This window comes from Cebus imitator, unplaced genomic scaffold, assembly GCF_001604975.1.
Source record: "Cebus imitator isolate Cc_AM_T3 unplaced genomic scaffold, Cebus_imitator-1.0 Scaffold185, whole genome shotgun sequence".
Lineage (NCBI taxonomy): Eukaryota > Metazoa > Chordata > Mammalia > Primates > Cebidae > Cebus > Cebus imitator.
In genome coordinates, this window is record NW_016107500.1 from 978,024 (window position 1) to 999,488 (window position 21,465).

The window sequence follows — 21,465 nt, forward strand, 5'->3', positions numbered from 1 at the left end:
CCCGGCTAATTTTTTTGTATTTTTAGTAGAGATGGCGTTTCACTATGTTGGCCAGACTGGACTTGAACTCCTGATATATCATGATCTGCCTGCCCTGGCCTCCCAAAGTGCTGGGATTACAGCTGTGAGCCACTGCGCCTGGCTTCTTTTTTTTTTTTTTTCTATTTTTTTCCTCCAACATGGCATCTCACTCTGTTGCCCAGGCTGGAGTGTGGTGGCTCAATCTGAGCTCACTACAACCTCCCCTTCCCGGGTTCAAGCAATTCTCTGCCTCAGCCTCCTGAGTAGCTGGGATTACAGGCATTGGCCATCTCGCCCAGCTAATTTTTTTATTTTCTTTTTTTAGTAGAGATGGGGTTTCACCATCTTGGCCAGGCTGGTCTTGAACTCCTGACCTTGTGATCCACCCGCCTCCGCCTCCCAAAGTGCTGGGATTAGAGGCGTGAGCCACTGCACCCGGCCCCGTTTCAGCTTATTTAGCTACTTTTTAGATAGCTTGCAAAACTACTAGGAAAAAATTCCTAGAGGACATCTTGAAAATGATGAATTAGCAGGAAAATTTCAAAGATGTGACTTAGTTATAAAGTCCCTAGATAAATGCATTGAAAAGCTTCAAGTTGACAATAATTTCATTGAAAATGCACTTAAAACAAAAATGGAATTAGAATTTTTCTGAACTTTGGATACTCTTCGAAGTTCTGGAGGTACCACCTAAAAATAAGAAAAAACATTTAAAAAGGAAATAATTCTGTCACTTAAACATTTAACAGATGCTAACAAAAGTGACAATTATTCATTGTAAAATACTGAGTTTTTAAAATGTAGTAACAAAAATTTTGGCATTTCATACCCTTAGTTTAATTTTGCCTATATCATGAAGAATTAAACATGTCTAATCATAAAGTATGATTTGGAAAAAGTAGCCCATAGAATTCACCTTTCTATCTGGAAGGAAAAGTACTGACATTTGATGAAAATACTCATCAGCACATTGTGGGGCTATCTTTTCAGCCCCCGGGGAAAGCATGCAGGCTGGAGGAGGGGCAGGACCAAGTAGGTGCTTCCTGAACCTCTGCTGGTGACTCTAGCAGTTTTCTCCAGCCTGTAGTTGAGAACTACTGGCCCAGCCCGGGGTGTGCAGAGTGGGCACCCAGCACATGCCGGGGGGCTCCTGAACATCTCTGAGCAAGGATTCAGTGAAATCTGGGGAAATGCAATATGGCATTGTCCACAATTCAGCCCTGTGCTCGAAACAAACAGTATTTTCCGTTTTGATATAAATTATATGAGCAAAGGCATGCTCATTTGTTTTGGGGGTAATAGTTGGGAAAGGTGGCAACTAAGTGGAGTAAAAATTAAAAATAGTTTGACAGGACAGATAAATGGTCGTAGAAAGAGACTTTCTATAAACACACAGAGAAGGATTAAACAACAGACTAAAAATAATGATAGAAAGCAATTAGCTCTTTGTTAATGTGGTAGAAACAGATGAGGATGAGAAACAGAGTGAGTTGTCTTAGTTCTAAGTTTAACACCAGAATCCACAAATAGAGAATGAGAACATACTGGGCTGCCATGTTTACTTTAGTATGTTCTGTGTCCCCAGAAAGGCATGTAATAGGAACAATTCTAAGAAGTTGGTCAGGATTCCGGGTCAAGCGTCACTTCCCCTGGCATGAGGCTTCAAGACTGCAGCCTTTCCAGCTGTGTGGCTCAGTGGTGGTGCATGGACCCGAGAGTGCCCATCACACAATGTGGCCAAGCCTACCAGCTGGTGTGAAACCTGCAGAAGTGTGTTGCAGACATGTTCGCTGGTTAGGTGCTGAAGGTTTCCACAGGCCTGCTGGGATCCAGGCCAGCTACCACCCGCGCATGCCGAAAAGCTTCCCCACGGTCCAGCGGGACAGGGCACCACACAGGGACACAGGAGGTGAGCTCCTCTCTCCCAGAATCTGCCTGTGGAAGATGGGTACCCTGGCCTGAAAAGGCAAGGGCAGAGTACACAACAGCAGGAGAGCCTAAAATGGACAAACACAAGAGGGCAGGCGGGACACAGGAGACACAGGACAGCTGCAGGACCCCCAAAAGACGCCCTCCCCAGGCTGGGCAGCGAGGCGGGACTCCGTGACAACAGAGAGAACACGTGTGAGGTCAGGATGTTCTCACACAACGAAGGGATGTTGGCTGAAGAGGTTAAATGTATTTCACAGAAACCAATATATAGAAATAAATTATTTCTTGTTAAATGATTAAATGTTTCTCACTCCTTAGAATACCTTTAAATTTTGCCCTTAAAGAGAATATTTGTTAGCAACCCAGCATGGCTGGTTGACTGTTCCTGACCTAGAGTTTAACTATCAATGCAATCATTTATAAATTTAAATACTAATTATTATAGAAAGAATTTCTTTTTTTTTTTTTTGAGACAGAGTTTCGCAATATAGAAAGAATTTCATTGTAATACAATATTGTTTTTAGAACATTATAATCAAATGGAGTGGAAGGAATAGCTCCTTAGCATGTATTATTTTGGAATACGCTTCCTTGATGGCTTAATTTGTTGGGTTTATGAAAATATTTTTTAAAAAGTAGTTTTTATTTTATTTGCAGCTTGTAAGTCCTTCATTTCTGAACATTCTTCTGCAAAACTGAATTGATTAATTCTTCCCACTTAAAACTAGTTTCACACTGACACCAATTTAAGTAGCAAACAAATGACAAAGAGCTCTTTCAACTCAGGAATTCTTCTGCAAAGAACATCTCTGGGTTTTCATTAGCAAAGACTTTCATTTAGATAACTGACTTGTTTATTTTCCATTTCTATATGTTTCATATTCAAATACTGAGAGGGGTTTTCCTGTTTTCATTTGAGAAAATATCTCTAACACTGACCTGGTATGGCCTTGTTCAATCTTGCTCTGATCCATGTTTTCTTAAAGTCAGCGTTATCTCATTTGTTTTTATTATTAGAAATGAGCCACTGCTTGCCTCTTCGCACCAAATATTAGGGATATAAAAGAACGGCATCTTCACCTGGAAGTGCGGCCCAGGCCTCCTGGGAGGAGGCGGGGCACAGGGGAGGCAGTCAGACTCTGGAATGTGTATTTAGAGTGGTAACATAGTATTTCAACCAAACCTGGGACAAAGTCACCTGGCGGAGGACAGAAGAGAAGGCTTCACAAATCATACTCCTCTGCCCTTCCTTTCCTAGTCAATTTTAAATGGCTGGAAGGCTGGTGTATCGGCTCCCTGCAGCTGCTGGAACAAAGCTACCACACGCTGGGCGGCTTACAGTAACGGCCATTGATTCTCTCCCAGTTCTGGAGGCCAGAAGTTGGATATCATGACGGCGGCAGGGCTGCACTCCCTCCGAAGGTTCAGGGGAGGTGCCCGTCCCGTCTTCCCCAGCTCTGGTGGCGCCACATGTTCCCGCATCACCACTGCCTCTGTGTCCATCTTCCCATGGATCTTCCCACTGATCATCTGGTGTTTCCCTTTCTCAGAAGGACATTAGTCATACTGGATTAGGTCCACTCTGCTCCACTTCATCTCAACTAATTACATTCCCCATAAAGTTGCTTTCACAGGTACTAGGGCTTAGGACTCCTATGTGACCTTTCGGCAGGCACAGTTCCCAGCACAGAAGGCCCAGTCCTGGCCCTCAGTGTTTTCTGCCACGCCTGGCATCGAGCCTCCTTCTCAAACCCTCTCTGCCTTCGGCACTTGCTCATATTCTGCAGACCCCTCTGTTTGTCTCAGCAGCTCTGGGATTTAGGTAGGTTGTGGCTCTCTGATCTCGCTCTCTCCTCACTGTCTATGCGTGAAACTACCAGGCCACTGGCATGATGGAGTGTCTCGAAAGAATGAAGGGCACCGCTCTTAGAGATCTCATCAGCTCTTGCATTTACGTGATCACTTCTTCAAATGTTAGACAAAAAGGCTACCAGCCATGTTGGCTCATGCCTCTAATCCTAGCACTTTGGGAGGCTGGGGTGTGAGGACTGCTTGAGTCCAGGAGTTCAAGACCAGCTTGGGCAATATAGTGAGACCTCAAGTCTACAAAAAATATAAAAAATTAGCCAGGCATGGTTGCGTGTGCCTATGATCCCAGCTACTTGGGAGGCTGAAGTGGGAAGACAGCTTGAGCCTGGAAGGTAGAGGTGACAGTGAGCTGAGATTGTGCTACTGCACTCCAGACTGGGTGACAGAGCAAGACACTATCTTAAAAAAAAAAAAATTAGACAAAGAGATACTTCAGATCTGACCTTTCTTCTTCTTATCTCCAATAATCACCCTTTGCATCTGCAAACACATGGTGAGGCTGGGAAGCACACCTAGGTACTTTTCCCACTATCCCATGATATCAATCTATTCTTCTTTTAGCTTTTTCTCTCTGTCCTTAGCCTCAAACGAAACGGTAAACTCCATGAAGTAGGACAGCATTATACATTTCTGCACACCTCATAGCATCAGCAGCATTGGAGGTTTCGATGAGTTGTTTTGAGTGGATGATGCGGGTGGCTCAGGGGACATGGTAAAGGCGCAAACCAGGCTGGCTGCTTGCTAAGCTCAGTCTCCATCATTTATTGTCAGGGACACGCGCCAACATCAGGGCAGGTAAAGGTCCCGTGCTGCTGCTGAGATCTCTTTCCGACAATGAGACAGGGTTCCTGGCTGGCCTCAGACTCTACTCCTGCTCCTTGAACCTCAGTTTCCTCATTCACTGGATTAGAAAGATGTTCTCTAAATTTACTTCAGCCTTGACCTCCTTTGATTTCTTTTTTTTGAAACTGAGTCTTGCTCTATTGCCCAGGCTGGAGTGCAGTGGCGCAATATAGGGTAACTGCAACCTCCACCTCCAGGGTTCAAGCGATTCTCCTGCCTCAGCCTCCCGAGTAGCTCGGATTATAGGCACCTGCCATAATCCCTGGCTAATTTTTTGTATTTTTAGTATAGCAGGGTGTCACCATGTCGGCCAGGCTAGTCTTGAACTCCTGACGTCAAGTAATCTGCCTGCCTTGGCTTCCCAAAGTGCTGGGATTACAGGCGTGAGCCACTGCACCCGGCCCCTTTGGTTTCTTTATGAGTTTGTTGGTCAAATGGCTCGCAAGCACTTTGGGGGATCACATAAAAGCCAAGGACCTGCTCTCTGGAAAATGATGTCATTCCAGGGGGTGCACAGAGCCTCTGTAGCCCATCAAGGACCCCGGGTTTAGAGCCATGGCCTAAGCCACCACACAGCTACAGAGCTCCTGTGTGCCCGAGTTCTGCCAGTGTCGGCTGACTCTGGGATTCACCTTCCTCTTCAGGACTTCCTCGACCTGCGGCATTCACAATCCGGCTGTTGGCTATTGCTCGGCCAGGGTTCTGTTTCATTCAGCCTTTTCTCATTCAGAGCCCCGAGTCCTCTGCTTGGTGTCTAACTTGACTCCAGCAATGGCCATTCAGAGGCTAAGGACGTGGTATAGAGAACAACTGTGTGGCTGTGGATCTGACCACCCCTTAGAGCTGGGTGATTCTACAGCTATTGGTTTGGTTTTGTACTTTTTTGGCGAAAGCACAGAATAACCTGGGATTCAGCAATTTAAATTAACTCTTCAAAAATCTAGCCTGAAAATAGTAATAACATAGTCAAAGAACAAATTATAAATAGGAAAAGTGTTTTAAAACTTACTGATGATGCCCTTTTGCTCTACCACATAAAAAGCAAAATGTGAAGAAAGCAAAAGCCGCGCCTTCAACGGACCAGCTGGCCAGAGCGTAGCCCCCCCACTCCACGATTTCTCCAAAATAGTTGGCCGCAGTTACGTATTCGAATAAGCCTCCTAGAAGAAAACACAGACCAAGGTAGTGCATTTACCACAAAATGAAATACTGACTTCAGAGATGCTAGTGAATACTTACCTGGAGAACATAACATCAAGAACGGAAAAATGTACCCTTAGAGAACGTTCAGCAATTAGACATATTCAGTGTTACGTGGTCTACTAATTTATATTACGACTTCTGATCATCAACTACATATCTATATCAATACCCATCTACGTGAATATACACACGTACAGTTACAGTGGAAAATGCCAATAAACCATGCACCTGCTGATGAATCATGCAAGCACAGAGAATACAGCGTAACAACTGACAACGAACTAGCCACATAAAACGGACCTAGGTAGAACCCTTGAACAATGAGTGATGAAGATATTCATTTTCAAGCACAGATCCATTCATTCATTCATCACATCTTCACAAATGCACTGAGTCAGTATTACGGGCCAGGCCCTGCCCAGGCACTTGGACGGACCCCTCCCCACATCTAGAACCAAAAACTCCAGTGTCATGAACAAGGAGAGCACGTAGCACGCGGAGGGGAGGAGCAGCGAGAGGCAGAGAAGAGGGGGGCCCAGAGCTGGGATGGGGTGAAGGAGGTCACCATCACAGGGTGGCTGGGAATAGGCCTCACGGGGAAGGTGAGGGTCAATTCAGGGCTTGCAGGTGAGGGCCAGGCTGGCAGGTATTGGGGGTGCTCTCAGGAGTGCTCCAGGCCAGGGAAGAGATGCAGCACAGGACCTGAGGCAGAGAGCAACGGCTGGTACACTCCAAGGACCAGAGGAGGGGTGGGAGAGGGGTCCCAGCAAAGGGGGAGGGCAGGAGGCCCCTCCGTGGGACTCACCCTTAGGCTGTAGCTTTGTGCCACTCAAGTGTGTTCTAGAGAGGCCTAGTGTGGTCTGCACCAGGGGTTCTAATTGGGCACTATGTCTGCAGAGCTGAGAAAATAGGCCGGGCGCGGTGGCTCAAGCCTGTAATCCCAGCACTGTGGGAGGCCGAGGCGGGTGGATCACGAGGTCAAGAGATGGAGACCATCCTGGTCAACGTGGTGAAACCCCGTCTCTACTAAAAATACAAAAAATTAGCTGGGCATGGTGGCGCGTGCCTGTAATCCCAGCGACTCAGGAGGCTGAGGCAGGAGAATTGCCTGAACCCGGGAGGCGGAGGTTGCAGTGAGCCGAGATCGTGCCACTGCACTCCAGCCGAAACTCCGTCTCAAAAAAAAAAGAAAATGCTGAAGGCATATAAAGACAGAGCATTTAAAAAAAAAAATTAGGCCAGGCACAGTGGCTCATGCCTGTAATCCCAGACCTTTGGGAGGCTGAAGCAGGTGGATCATGTGAGGTCAGGAGTTGAGACCAGCCTGGCCAACATGGTGAAACCTTGTCTCTACTGAAAATACAAATATTAGCCAGGTGTGATGGTGCACACCTGTAGTCCCAGCTACAAGAATCACTTGAACCCAGGAGGTGGAGGTTGCAGTGAGCTGAGATTGTGCCACTGCACTCCAACCTGGGTAACAGAGCTAGACTCTGTCTTAAACAACGACAACCACAAAACGACAAACCATTATACTCTAAGTCATAATACCAATTTCAACAAATGTCGTAGCAGAGGGTGGAGACTGCATCGCTGAGCACGCTGCAGCTTACATGCATGAGGGCTTTGGCTGGAGCTGAGATGGTCTACCTTTTTTTTGGAAACAGAGTCTTGCTCTGTCACCCAGGCTGGAGTGCAGTGGCATGATCTCAGCTCACTGCAATCTCCACCTACCACATTCAAGTGGCACATGACATGTGCCACCATGCCTGGCAAAGTTTTGTATTTTTAGTAGAGAGGGGGTTTCACCATGTTGGCTATACTGGTCTGGAATTTTTGACCTCAGGTGATCCACCTGCCTCGGCCTCCCAAAGTGCTGGGATTACAGACGTGACCCATGGTGCCCAGCCTGAGATGGTCTACTTTTTAAAAAGAAAGAAAATGGTTTTGCTGAGCCCAAGACAGCAAAGTGTTTTACTTTTTCTTATTTAAGGAAGGTGGGGTGTATAGATGTTTGCAATATTGGGCTCTCTACTACTTGGCTGTAAGTAGTCATAGCCATTCATATCAACCCAGTCTAGGATTCGTATCCTTTGCTTTTTCATTTCCATCTTCTAACATGCTTCTGTGGTGTTTGTTTTGGTCTTGTGGGACTTTTAATTTAATGATTAGAAACAAGGAATGGACTATGAACATCATATCTTGTCTGATCTTGGAAGCTAAGCAAGATCGAGCCTGGTTAGTACTTGGATAGGAGAAATTAAGAATTTTAGAAGCATTTTCTTCCTAAAGTAAGTCTTCTGTGTCCCATGTCATCTGCACTGACGCCTGGCATCACCTCCTGCTGCCTGGGAGTCACAGCCAAGCTTCTGCATCTCCTTTGGCCTGTCTATTTTCAGAGATGCCATTGATGGCCATGGGCTGTCGGGAAGCTAGGGTGATTACTTGCTGCAGGAAGGAGGCTGTGCGTGGTGAGAAAACACAGCATGGAGGGGTCTCCCTTTACTGCGACAGGAATAAGCTGAGTTTATAGACTGTGGGTTTGTCATAGGTGTTCTTTAGCTGATGGGTATAGACCCTGCAACTGCTCCATTCACATTTTATTTTTATTTTTAATTTTTTTGAGATGGAGTCTCACTTTGTCGCCCACGCTGGAGTGCAGTGGTGCAATCTCGGCTCACTGCACCCCATGCCTCCCAGGCTCAAGCGTTTCTTGTGCCTCAGCCTCACAAGTAGCTGAGATTACAAGTGCGCACCACGATGGCCAGTTAATTTTTGTGTTTTGTGTTTTTAGTAGGAACAGGGTTTTGCCACATTGGCCAGGCTGGTCTTGAACTCCTGACCTCATGTGATTCTACTATTCACTTAGATCTTGTTCTCTGATGATGACTTCCTTTCTTGATAGTATACTGATGCATTTAAAAAGATTTTCAAATAATTCCAACATTTTAAACTGTTTTCAGAGGAAGGTTAAAGTATCTATTCCATTATAATGCTAGAAACAGAAGTGTCAGACACTCCTCGTAAACCTTAAATTCTTCCTCCTTCTCTCTTTCCAAGCACAGATATAACTGGAGTTTCTGCTGTAATAACTGTTCAGTTAGCCAGATTTGTTTTTTGTTATTCTAATAAGACAACAATGATAGCACTTGTTATTAATAATGATAACTTACACTGAAAACTTATAGCTAATAAATACTATACTACTTCTCAGAGCTGGCAACCCTGAAATAGTAAGGCACCATGCCACTCAACTTTCACATAAATTCTTCACTTTCAGTACGTACCCCTTGGTATTTTGTATCCAGTGTCTCCTGGTTTTCTGAGATTCCTTAGGATATGATCTGAATGGATGTTTATCAACATGCCCATTAACCACAAGCCAAAACCTGAAGGAAAAAAAAATTGCAAGACGATTATGGCTAATAAACCATAAAATTCCACTATGAGCCCCAGCCTGCCTGAACAGTATTATTGTAACCCTTCATATTACCATTGTTAGTGCAACGTATTAGCCATAACTAGTAGTAAAAACCACTAAACACTATTGTCAGGTAAGCTAAGGAGGGCTTTTTCGAATAATACAAATAAATTATCTAATGTATTCAGAATACTTGGACCTGATCGTTACAATCTGTGATTTCAGGATGACGGGTATGGATAGAAATCTGACTTGGGCACAAGTCTCCTTTCCAGGGAGCATCAGGGAGTCAGCCCGGCAGATAGGCTCAGCCCACTTATTTCTCACAATCTGTACACGGCAATGCTACCGTCTCCACCATACAGCAGGAGGGGCGAGGTACCTGGGCTGCTCTGTCACCACTGATTGTATGCTGCCTCCTGAGGGGCGACAGTTCCCAGGAGCTGATCTCTGGTCTTCTTCTCTTACTTACAACCTCATTTGAACAAATTAATGCACATCCACACTTCGCCCACAGCAGAGTTCCTGCAGGCTCATCAATCGGCATTCCTCGGTCAGCTCTTCCTCCTCTGTTCCCAACAAGAGTCTCCCATGCTGGCTGCATGACTCTCCCCAGAATCCTGCGGTATCCCCAGTTTTCTCGCCTATTCTTATAAATCTTTGGGAATTTTTTATCATTTAAAGGAGAGTTCTTAGTATCACATCGATTAATTCCATCAAGAAAAGGCAAAATGCCAAAACAGTATTTTATAAAAGAAATACTGATAAAAAGAGGTTGACTTAATAGTTCTGAGATACTTTTTTAAAAATGTGAAAGGCAGATGCTGCTTAATGGTGGCATTCAATTCGATATTAAATAAATGTACACCTGGGGTATCATTATTATTTTATTCATCACATCAGTGACATTGAATACTTTTTCAAAGTTAGAACAAGGATATAGAAAACCTGGTATACAGCAAGTGTTGCACGATTTCTTCCTTCTGATTTTGCCACTGTAAGCAGCTTTGTAAAAACATTTTTTCTCAGCAGTTCATACCAAATTTTATAATAGGTTTTATAAGTCATTTATTGGATCCATACATTTATAGTTGATTTGCCACCTTTTTTTGATATTAGTATTTCACCCCTAGGTAATTTGGCTTCCAATATGAGGTTCTAGAAAGAAAGCATGATGTCTAAATAGCATAGCTACTTTTTGTTTCTTCTAGGAGACAAGCTCCCTTTATTGCTTAGATTGGAAGAAAACTAGTACTTGTGTTCACCTAAGGTAAATATTTAATTCTATTTATAAGAATCTTAAAATCCGGCTGGGTGCAGTGGCTCACACCTATAATCCCAGCACTTTGAGAGGTCAAGTTGGGCGGATCACTTCAGGCCAGGAGTTCAAGAGTAGCCTGGCCAACATGGTAAAACCCCGTCTCTACTGAAAATACAAAAATTAGCCAGGAGTGGTGACACACGCCTGTAATCCTAGCTACTTGGGAAGCTGAGGCACGAGAATTGCTTGAACCTAGGAAGTGCAGGCTGCAGTGAGCCAAGATTGCGCCACTGCACTCCAGCCTGGGTGACTGGATGACAGAGTGAGACTCTGTCTAAAAAAAAAAAAGAATCTTTCTATAAAATATTTTAGATTACCCACTTTTGCTGTTATGGAAAACCTTTTGTTAGAAATATGCTGGGCGTGGTGGCTCATGCCTGTAATCCCAGCACTTTGGGAGGCTGAGGTGAGTGAATCACCTGAGGTCAGGAGTCTGAGACCAGCCTGGCCAACCTGGTGAAACCCTGTCTCTACTAAAAAGATACAAAAATTAGCTAGGCATAGTGGCATGCAGCTACAGTCCAGCTACTTGGGAGACTGAGGCATGAGAACCTCTTGAACCCAGGAGGCAGAGGTTGAAGCGAGCTGAGATTACACTACTGCACTCTAGCCTGGGCCACAGAGTAAGACTCCATCTCAAAAAAAAAAAAAAAAAAAGAAAAAGAAACTTATTATTATTTGCTTAGTTCTTCATGGTAACTACAGTAGGCATACTTACTTATTGATGTAATTTCATGTATGTTTCCTCACAAAAACAATAAACTCTAGGCAATAAATGTAACACACAAAAGGTAACCTAGATTGTCTCCCAATTGGCAAATTTTTTTCCTTTTCAAATCCTTCTGTTGAATTGTAGAGAAATCAAGAAGTCTGTATACAATTTACTGGTGTCTGGAATCTCAACCAGCTTCACAGTCACCTCTATGTGATGCGACCCATTTGCAGAACTACTTTAAATAGGATTTAAATCTACAGATCAAAAGGATTCTTTTGTTGTTGTTGTTCATCATAGAAGTGAGTCCCAAGAGATTCTCAGTAAACATTTAAAATCTGTGTCTTTAAAAAGGCAAAAGAAAGAAATTCCACTTCCTCTTATTCCGGTTGCCACCTGTGGACACTCAGCTTTGTGAGGCGGTGGAAATCCCCGCTCTGCCATTCACTGCGTCTGGATGTCTTGGGCCAGCTGTGTAACTCTTCTGACCTTTCATGTCTTATCTGAAAAGAGCATCCTTTCTGTCTCAGAGAGCATAAATCATGTGTTCTGCACAAGAACTCAAAAGCCTGTTCCTTCTCTTGACAGGTGGGGCAGAAGAAAATAAAGTAGTCAAAAACCAGTCAATCAAGAAGATATTTGTGGTTACTGTACAACAATTTAGTACTAAACAATTTAGTCCAGCATTTCATGGAGGCACAGACTTCTGGGGCTAGAAAGGACCTGAAACACCTCTCAGCCACCCCTCCTTTTGTAGAGGAGGGACAGGTGATTGCAACAATCCTCAGGTATGATGAAACCCTGGAATAAAATTCTAATTCACCAAAAAAAAAAAAAAAAAAAAAAAAAAAAAAAAAAAAAAAAAAAAAAAAAAAAAAAAAAGACTGAGAAATGTTGAAAGGGATCTCTCAGCCACAAGTACTATCCAAGTGTTAGTTTATTTCTATGATTATAAATTAATATACATGAAGAAAGCAAAATGCAATGTAAGGTCACTTTATGTAGCTTAAGGAGAAACACTGCAGGGTAGTTTGCAAATCTGATGGACTGACTTCAGAGTTTTAGCATGCGACCGTGGGGGTAAGCTACGCCTTAGTGTGGTTTAATACCTAAATGCTGGAATAGACTAAATAAACACACAGAAGAACCTTTGTTTTTTGCAGAGCTAGCTGAGATTTTATTTTGGACAAAACAAAAAAAAGCAATTGAATTGTTTTGTAGCTGGAGGCATGGGCAAAGGGTGTCCCCAGGCAGTAAACTCCCTGCATGTGGGCTGAGGGCTTAGGCTGAGCTTCAGGTGGGTCTCCCGTTTTGTGCTCCCCTGCTCAGCGGCCACAGGAGGGTCAGGCTGGGAGGGGCTTCTGCAGCTGTCCACTTGGGCAGGATGTCAGAGAACTCGGACACCAGCTTCCCAGCACAGATCTCAATCTTCTTCACAACCACGGCCCTGGTGAAGCTGGTACGGCTGAAGGAGCACCAGAGCCAAAGCTGGGGCCCAGGCCGTACCTACGGCTGGGGCTTGTGAGGCCCCCATAGGCTGAGTTCAAACCACCTGTCAAGCTGCTGGTGGTCTTCATATGGATACTCATGTTCTCCCTCCCAGACACCAGCCGGCTCTCCTCGCCCTCCAGCAGCTTCCTATAGGTGGCAATCTCGATGTCCAGGGCCAGCCTGACACTCATCGGCTTCTGGTACTCATGCAGCTGCTGCACTACGCCCTGCTTGGCCCGCTGTAGGGCGGCCTCCAGCTCAGACAGCCTGGCATTGGCGTCCTTACTGGCCAGCTCCCCAAGCTCAGCATCTGCGATGGCGGCCTCCAGGGAAGCCCTCTGGTCTTTGAGGCCCTCAGTCTCAGCCTGGAGCCAGCAGATATTCCAGTTCCTCTCAGAGATCTCAGTCTTTGTATGCCGCAGGTCATCCTGTGCTTCCCAGCCAGCGTCTTGATCTGGTACACGCTCTCAGCCTCAGCCCGGCTGCGGTTGGTGATCTCCTCATACTGCGCCTTGACCTCAGCGATGATGCTGTCCATGTCCAGGGAGCGGCTGTTGTCCATGGACAGCACCACAGACGTGTCTGAGCTCTGGGGCTGCAGCTTCCGGATTTCCTCTCCTACAGCTGCCTGAGGAAGTCGATCTGTCAGTCAGCCCTTCCGGGTGAGACTCCAGCTCTACCTTGTTCATGTCAACTTCCTCCACATCCTTCTTGATGAGGACAAATTCATTCTCCATCTCTGTAGCTTATTGATCTCTTCCTCATACTTGTTCTTGAAGTCCTCCACCAGCCCCTGCATGTTGCCAAGCTCCGCCTCCAGCTTCAGCTTCTCCTGGCCCAGAGTTTCCAGCTGCCGCCTCAGGTTGTTGATGTAGCTCTGGAACGTGCTGTCCATGTTGCTCTGAGCCATTTTCTGCTGCTGCAGGAGGCTCCACGTGGTCTCCAGCATCTTGTTCTGCTGCTCCAGGAACCTTCCCTTGTCAATGGAGGAGGCAAACTTGTCGTTAAGGGTCTTGATGTGCTCCTTTACCTGGGTGCACATGGCCTGGATGCTGGGGTCCACCTCCAAGTTAATGGGGTTCTGCAGGCTCTGGTTGACTGTGACGGTGGTGATGCCTCCATCCTGCTGGCCCTACCACAGCCTCCACCCAGGCTACCCCGGAAGCTGCTGCTGCTGCCTACTCAGGAGAAGCTTGAGGAGCTGATGTGGACGTGGGGTTCACTCACGTAGGAGCAGCAGCTGAAGGCCCAGGGGCCAGCGGTGGGTACCCTGGAGGACTTCTGAGTCATCCTGATGGACATGGTGGAGGCAGAGTGAAGGCAGAAGGGCTGAACCAGGTAGAGATTCCAGAAGGAGCAGAGAAGCTGCTTCTTGGAAAGAATCTTTCTTATATATAAGATTGCTGAGTTTTTTTTTTTTTTTTGACACAGTGTCTCACTCCGTCACTTAGGCTGGAATGCGGTGGCAGAATCATGGCTCACTGCAGCCTTGACCTCCTGGCCTCAGGTGATCCTCCCACCTTAGTGTCTGTGAGTAAGCTGGGACCACAGGTGTGTGTCGCCATGCCCAGCTAAATTTTTATATTTTTTTTAGAGATGGAGGTTTGCGATGTTGCCCAGGCTGGTCTTGAACTCCTGGACTCTAGTGATATGTCCACCTCAGCCTCCCAAAGTGCTAGGATTACAGTGTGAGCCACTGCACCCAGCCAGATTATAAATTTTTAATGCTCTTGCAAATATCTTTGATGGCTGTTTTATTTTCATTTTTCTCAGATCTTATAAAGTTATAATTAGAAGTTGAAAAGATACATGAATTCACATTAACTGATACAACTGAAAAAATTCAAGAACTTCGTAAACCTAAAAGTGATTCAGGTTCACAGAATCACAAAAGCTGCCCTGTAGGAAGATAACCCAGTCTGGTTTTTTCTCACATCACAGCAGAGACCGCAGGAGTTTGGGGCCCATCTTAGATTACGTGGTCGATGAGTGCCAAAATCGTCTCAGCCTTTAGTCCCTGCTCATTCTGCCACAGTGCGCTGCTATTTTCAGGTTCTCAGCCTGACCAGGCACCTGTGCTTCAGCTCAGCACCTGTGTCACCTCCAGACAGCCTGGCTCTCCCATGGGCGACCCTGGGGTACTGCTGCTCTCTCTGCTGAGTCTTTGTTCTCACAGGAACCTTGGACTTTCTCATTAAAAACCACTGGACACTTTTACACTCTTGGTGGGAGTGTAAATTAGTTCAACCATTGTGGAAGACAGTGTGGCGATTTCTCAAGGACATAGAAATAGAAATTCCATTTGACCCAGCAATTCCATTACTGGGTATATACCCAAAGGATTATAAATTGTTCTACTATAAGGACACGTGCACACGAATGTTCATTGCAGCACTGTTTACAATAGCAAAGACCTGGAACCAACCCAAATGCCCATTGATGATAGACTGGACAGGGAAAATGTGGCACACATACACCATGGAATATTATGCAGCCATCAAAAACGATGAGTTTGTGTCCTTTGTAGGGACATGGATGAACCTGGAAACCATCATTCTCAGCAAACTGACAGAAGAGCAGAAGATCAAACACTGCATGTTCTCACTCATAGGCGGGTGTTGAACAATGAGAACACATGGACACAGGGAGGGGAGCACTACACACTGGGGTCAGTTGGGGGGAAATAGGGAGGAATGGTGGGGGATGGGGAGTTGGGGAGAGATAGCAAGGGGAGAGACGCCAGATGTAGGTGACGGGGAGGAAGGCAGCAAATCACGCTGCCACGTGTGTACCTATGCAACAATCTTGCATGTTCTTCACATGTATCCCCAAACCTAAAATGCAATAAAATAAGTGGAAATATAAAAAAATACCATTGGGATGGCAACATAAAAGCAGTGATGTGAATGAGATGGAGGTCACTGCTGTGGACACTCACCCATTAGGAAACGGGGATCCCTTAACCAGTCATCAGCATACACTGCACAATGGCTTAAGTATCTGCTTTGCAAATAGCTGTTACCGGTACAGAACATAGTTGCCAGTATACATGAAAACAGTGGCATAGGCGTTCCTCCTCGAATCAGAAATGGGTAAATTAAGGACCTGAGGAAACAAGAAACAGGTACATGTTTTTGAAAAATGTTAAAGATCATCATTTCTGTAATCCTATCTTAAATGATTTGAGTTTTAAATCTTGCTTTCTTGTACAAATGCCATCCTCAGTAATATTCATAGTGGTTTATTATATTTAAGCTAAAAGTGGATTTTGATTTTAATTTTATTTTTTGGGAGAGATTCTTGCTGTGCTGCCCAGGCTGCAGTGCAGTGGCGTGATCATGGCTCACTACAGTCTTGAGCTCCAGGGCTTAAGCGATCCTCCTGTCCCAGCCTCCTGAGTAGCTGGGACTATAAGCACGTGCTCCCATACTTACTATTATTATTACTTTTCTTTTGTAGACATGAGCTCTCACTCTGTGGTCCAGGCTGGTCTCAAACTTTTGCCTCAAGTGAACTTCCTGCCTTGTCCTCCCAAAATGTTGGGATTATAGGTGTGAGCCACTGTCTCCAGCCAAAATGCAGATTTTTAAATAAAGCACTACCACGTTTCAAATATGTTCGCCACAGTGTACAAACTCCAGATTCTACTTACATACAACATAAAACAGAATACATTGAATTAGGAAAACTAGGGGCTTCAAGAAGGTCTTAAAATTTCCAGTATCCTAAACCCATTAACCAGTCCTAGTCTGAGCAATAAGATTTGGAACACCCCATCACATCATCCATCACCATTGCAACGGCTCCCATTCCCTGAGCATTTGCATTCCCTGCAAACCACCCCAGACTCTAGCTAACCAGGCAGGAGGCACTCTTATCCACATTTGACAGAGGATGAAATGACACAGAGTGGTAAAGTAAACTGCTCAAGATCACGGGCTACTGAGTGGCTGAGTTTAAATGTAAATTGGGGCAATTCGAAGATCGTGTTCTGTTGTACCACACTGGCTTAGGTGCACTTTACTGAAGGTTTAATGAGACAAAATAAAAGGACAAGAACTTAGAAAATTATAAAGAGAATGCAAAATGTTATTCTGTGTTTGAATTTTCTCTTTAATATCAATGCATAGTACATTGAAAGAGGGGACATCACTACATATCCTACGGACCTTAAAAGGATAATAAGGAACTCTTTTTTTTTTTTTTTTTTTTATAGAGGGTCTTGCTCTGTCACCCAGGCTAGAGTGCAGTGGGGCAATCATGGCTCACTGCAGCCTCAACATCTTAGGCTCAAGTGATCCTCCTACCTCAGCTTCCTGACTAGCTGGGACCTGAGGCACACACCACCAAACCCAGTTAATTAAACTTTTTTTTTTTTGCAGAGATGGGGTCTCTCTATGTCTGGTCTTTAGTTCTGGTCTTGAACTCCTGGGCTCACATGATCCACCCAGGTAATAAGGAACTATTACGAACAACTGTATATCAACAAATTCGACAACTTGATAAAATAGACAAACTCCTTGAAAGACACAAATGACCAGAGCAGACCCAAGAAGAAAGAAAGGTGACATGAGTAGCACTGGTACCAATGAAAGAAATTGAATTTAGACTTCGGAAATTCTAGAACGGGCAAAATGAGACTCAGGGGAGAGGATTAACTGCAAAGATTAACCTTCCCTTTTTGGGCAATATTACTGCTCTCTGTATTAATAGATTATGAACTTGAATTTAGACTTACTTATGAAATCCAGAAAAGGCAAAAATAGAGTCAGGGTGGAGACTGGCTGCAGAGACACACAACAGGAGTTTTTTAGAGGAATACAACTGTTCTATCTCTTGATTTCGGGTGATGATTACACAACTATATGCTATCACCAAAATTCATCAAACTACAGACTTAAAATGAGTGAACTGTATTATTTGTAAATTATACCTTAACAGAGCAGGAAAAACTTTAAAGCTTGTTATTTGTTTCCATTGTGACCATTTGTGCCAGGGTGAAATCATAATTAGTCATTAGTCACGGTTACGAACATGGACAGTGATCACGTGATGAGTAGTGCACTGCTGGCCGTGTACCCTCAAGCCATTCTCTCCCCAGCCTTCCACTCAGCTCCTGGTGAAGACATTCACGTGAGTCAAAAGCAGCCTCTAAGGTTCTCAACTCATTCAGGCCAGGACCCCTAGGAAGACTTCATACTGATTTACCGCAAAGCACACTTTGGCCAGTAAGTGTGCATTCAGATGCTCCTGGAAGCTGTGGTGTTGGCAAGCAATGAATAAGAACAAAGAATCCCAGCAATTTCTCTCTGCTTCTTGGAAACATGATTCAGATCTGGGCAGACAGTGGGTACCGTGGAGTGGCATCTGGGATGTGGTGGGTACACTGTGAGTGCTTGCATACCAACATTTCCTGTGGAACAAGTAGAATCTGCTTTTGATGGAGATAAGAGTAAGCCTGACTGGCACAGCCTCCCTTAAACATAGGAGGTGATTTTGATTTGTGATCAGACATCTTTCCTGCCTCTGCCCATTTGTCAGCCAGAACAGGAGGCCTTGTGTTAGACCTGGACGGACACAATTAATGACATAAGACAGAGCAGCTCTCACTCTACCCGAGTGTATCAACTTGAGAAGCACCAGGAGCAGGAAGCCCACTTCTGAAGACAGCTTAGGAGATTCTCAATGCGGCAAAGAGCAAAAAGGACACCAGTATGAGAAAGTTGAGAGAAAACTTCCCTGAGAGTGACAGCCTCACAATATTTCCCAGTAGGCAAACTGCAGGATAGAGTTGAGAAAGTGTTCGAATTCTAAGATTGAAGAAATACAGAAAAAGAGAGCAAGACATAAAAATTGTGGGGAATATAAGGCTTGGATTTGGTTTAGAAAGATTTCTGCTAAAATAGAGAGTACTCAGTTCATAAAAAGTTGGGCCTCTGGACCTGAAAAAAGTCCATCCTAAATTGAATACTTGATAACAGGAAGGCAAGGTCAAAAAGCAGAAGGAAAAATATTAGCACACTTGAAATACACAGAATTGAAAATGGTCTAAGAGACTTCTGCACTGGATGTCACCCATTTAAACAACGGACAAATGCTGTGTGAGAGAACCTTTCCTTCCAGGATGTGAGAATCACACACAGCGAACTTTGATCCATTTCTCTCAATTTGGTTTCAAGTTCCGGGTTGAATGCTGAACGGGCAAACGTCAGCTGCTGATGATGCTAGAACTGTGTCAGAAGAATATAATAGAGGATAAATTACCTGACTCTGCACTTGCCAACATATTCCCAACTCACAGGAAAGCACTGGTCAGAGAAATTAGACAATTTAAGATAGAAGCTCATCACAGCAGGATTTCTTCACAAAACAGAGGAAAATGAGGCTGCAGCCAAAGTAGATTATCGGCGGCTCACTGGTTAGTGAAGCAAGGAATGCACGCATCAGTGGTGAGTTAATTAACGGCAGCAACCACAGAGGCGTGTCCAGAGAACACACACCTGTTTCTCACGATTAGGCTTTCAGGGAGAACACCTGCTGGAGGAGCAAGTGGACACTGGGAGCAACATCGACAGTCAATTAAAACAAGGCAGGCCCAGGCAATGTGGCTCATGACTGTAATCCCAGCACTTTGGGAGGCCGAGGCAGGCAGATTGTTCGAGTCCAGGAACTGGAGACTAGCCTGGGCAACATGGTGAAACCCCCTCCCTAGAAAAAATACAAAAATTAGCTGAGTGTCATGGCATGTGCCTGCAGTTCTAGCTACTCGGGAGGCTGAGGTGGGAGGATCACCTATGACTGGGAGGTAGAGGCTGCAGTGAGCTGAGATTGTGCCACTGCGCTCCAGCTTGGATGACAGGGTGAGATCCTGTCTCAAAATAATGATTTTTTTTTTTTTTTTTTAAAGCAAGGCAGAGGATGAGCAGTCTTTGTCGGCTCTGGGTGAGTCTATGGATGTTACTGACATGGCCCAGATGTTTATTTGAGGAGTTCACATCAAGGCTGAAGTGAATGAAGCCTTAGGCTCTTTAAATAGTCTGTGTAGAACAACTACTGGCAAGAATGCTTTAAAAGAAGTTGAGAAAACATGAATTTAGCAGAACCCAATGTGGAATCTGCTAAGCTGTTGCAATTGATGGTGGTAAAAATGTATGGAACAGAAAAACAAATTACAAACTTACAAAGCTTGTCAAAATGTAAGGTGCTTCAAGCTATTCTTTGTATCAGCAGGCCTTTTGCAGAAAATCTATTGTGTGTGATTGAACCCATAGTGACAACAGTGAATGCCAATCCCTCTCATGGATTCAACCACCATCTGCTCTCTAACTTTTCATCAGAAATAAGCTGACTATGCCGATTCGTCCCACCATACACCAGTTTGATGGCTTAATAAAGTTTAATCCATTGTTTTGAGCTCAGAGCTGAGACTGAAACTTTTCTGAACAAGAACTGCCCTCACCACCATTACTGAGTTTGGAAGGGCTTTCGAAAGTCTGCTTTCACTGCAGACTTGATAACATATCCTAATAAATTTAACCTAAAACTGCAAGGCAAAACAGTGCTCATGTGCGAAACTCAGATTCTGTTATCGTCATTTTGATGGTGACTGACACTGTTCCAATCACAAGTCACATCAAACTGTGTTCTGCACTTGCCATGTTATTCAAATTAAAGGAAGTGAGAGCTCCATGCTCACATCAGCTTGCAGTGGCTATACATTCTCACTTTAAACTACAGTGTGTTTGTGAACCTGGATTTCCATATTTCAAAATCCATTTAGCTGTGCAGGGGAGGAGCTGTTGTCTAACCTTCCACAGGAAGATATGAATCTGCAGTGTAATACCATATGGAAAGGCAAAGACAAGAGAAGAATCTAACTGGATTCCATGAGTGCCTTCCAAGTGATGACCATGCTCGATTAAAATGATATACACCTGGACTGATGTCAACACTTCCATTTATAGAGATAAAATACCTAAAATCTAATTATAGATCAACATTGGGAGACGAACATTTAGAATAGATGTTGATAATAGGAAACACTAACTTTGAATCCCAATAAATGAAATGTTTTCTCTCACCAAAAAAAGAATTCTATTATTCTCACTAGACACATATTACAAAAAACACACAGACAATATATTTTGAATTTATTACTAAAACTTTTGTGAATATTTGTTTTCTCTCATCATAAATACCTACCCAGTATCTTGGCCCACAAAGCCTAAGATACGCACCACCTGAATAGAATAAGACTTGCTTTTCATCAATTGTTTGAATAACCCATGAAAGTTGCAAACCTTGGTGTCTGTGAGGCCACCAGGAATGGGAGACATGTTTGATGATGGAGATGAACTGCGAGTATTAAGGAGTTAGAATTCCTTTGGTGCATCAATGGGCAGGATGATTTGCAGTTGTCTTTTGGTTGAGTTTACAAGCTTAGATATAATATAAAAGTGCATCTTAAAGTTTCTTATAGAAGTGGCCGGGCGTGATGGCTCAAGCCTGTAATCCCAGCACTTTGGGAGGCCGAGGCGGGTGGATCACGAGGTCAAGAGATCGAGACCATCCTGGTCAACATGGTGAAACCCCGTCTCTACTAAAAATACAAAAAATTAGCTGGGCATGGTGGCGCGTGCCTGTAATCCCAGC

At 44.4% G+C, this 21,465-nt stretch overlaps 1 protein-coding gene across 3 annotated transcripts in view; it reads right to left on the reverse strand.

Moving 5' to 3' along the window:
* The window catches only part of SRD5A1 (steroid 5 alpha-reductase 1), a 31,080-nt gene that overhangs the window by 2,332 nt on the left and 7,283 nt on the right, over nucleotides 1-21,465 (reverse strand). Inside the window, exons 2-6 of one of the 3 annotated variants that reach the window (XM_037744780.1) lie at nucleotides 15,752-15,918; nucleotides 9,156-9,257; nucleotides 6,674-6,778; nucleotides 5,675-5,825; nucleotides 387-711 (exon numbers count right to left, since the gene is read on the reverse strand). In XM_037744780.1, coding sequence (XP_037600708.1) covers nucleotides 645-711; nucleotides 5,675-5,825; nucleotides 6,674-6,778; nucleotides 9,156-9,257; nucleotides 15,752-15,918 — 592 coding nt within the window. In that variant the 3' untranslated portion in view covers nucleotides 387-644. Of the gene's footprint in view, nucleotides 1-386; nucleotides 712-5,674; nucleotides 5,826-6,673; nucleotides 6,779-9,155; nucleotides 9,258-15,751; nucleotides 15,919-21,465 lie in introns of those variants that run through there. The other 2 variants (XM_037744781.1, XM_017545999.2) reach the window with 2 other exon arrangements.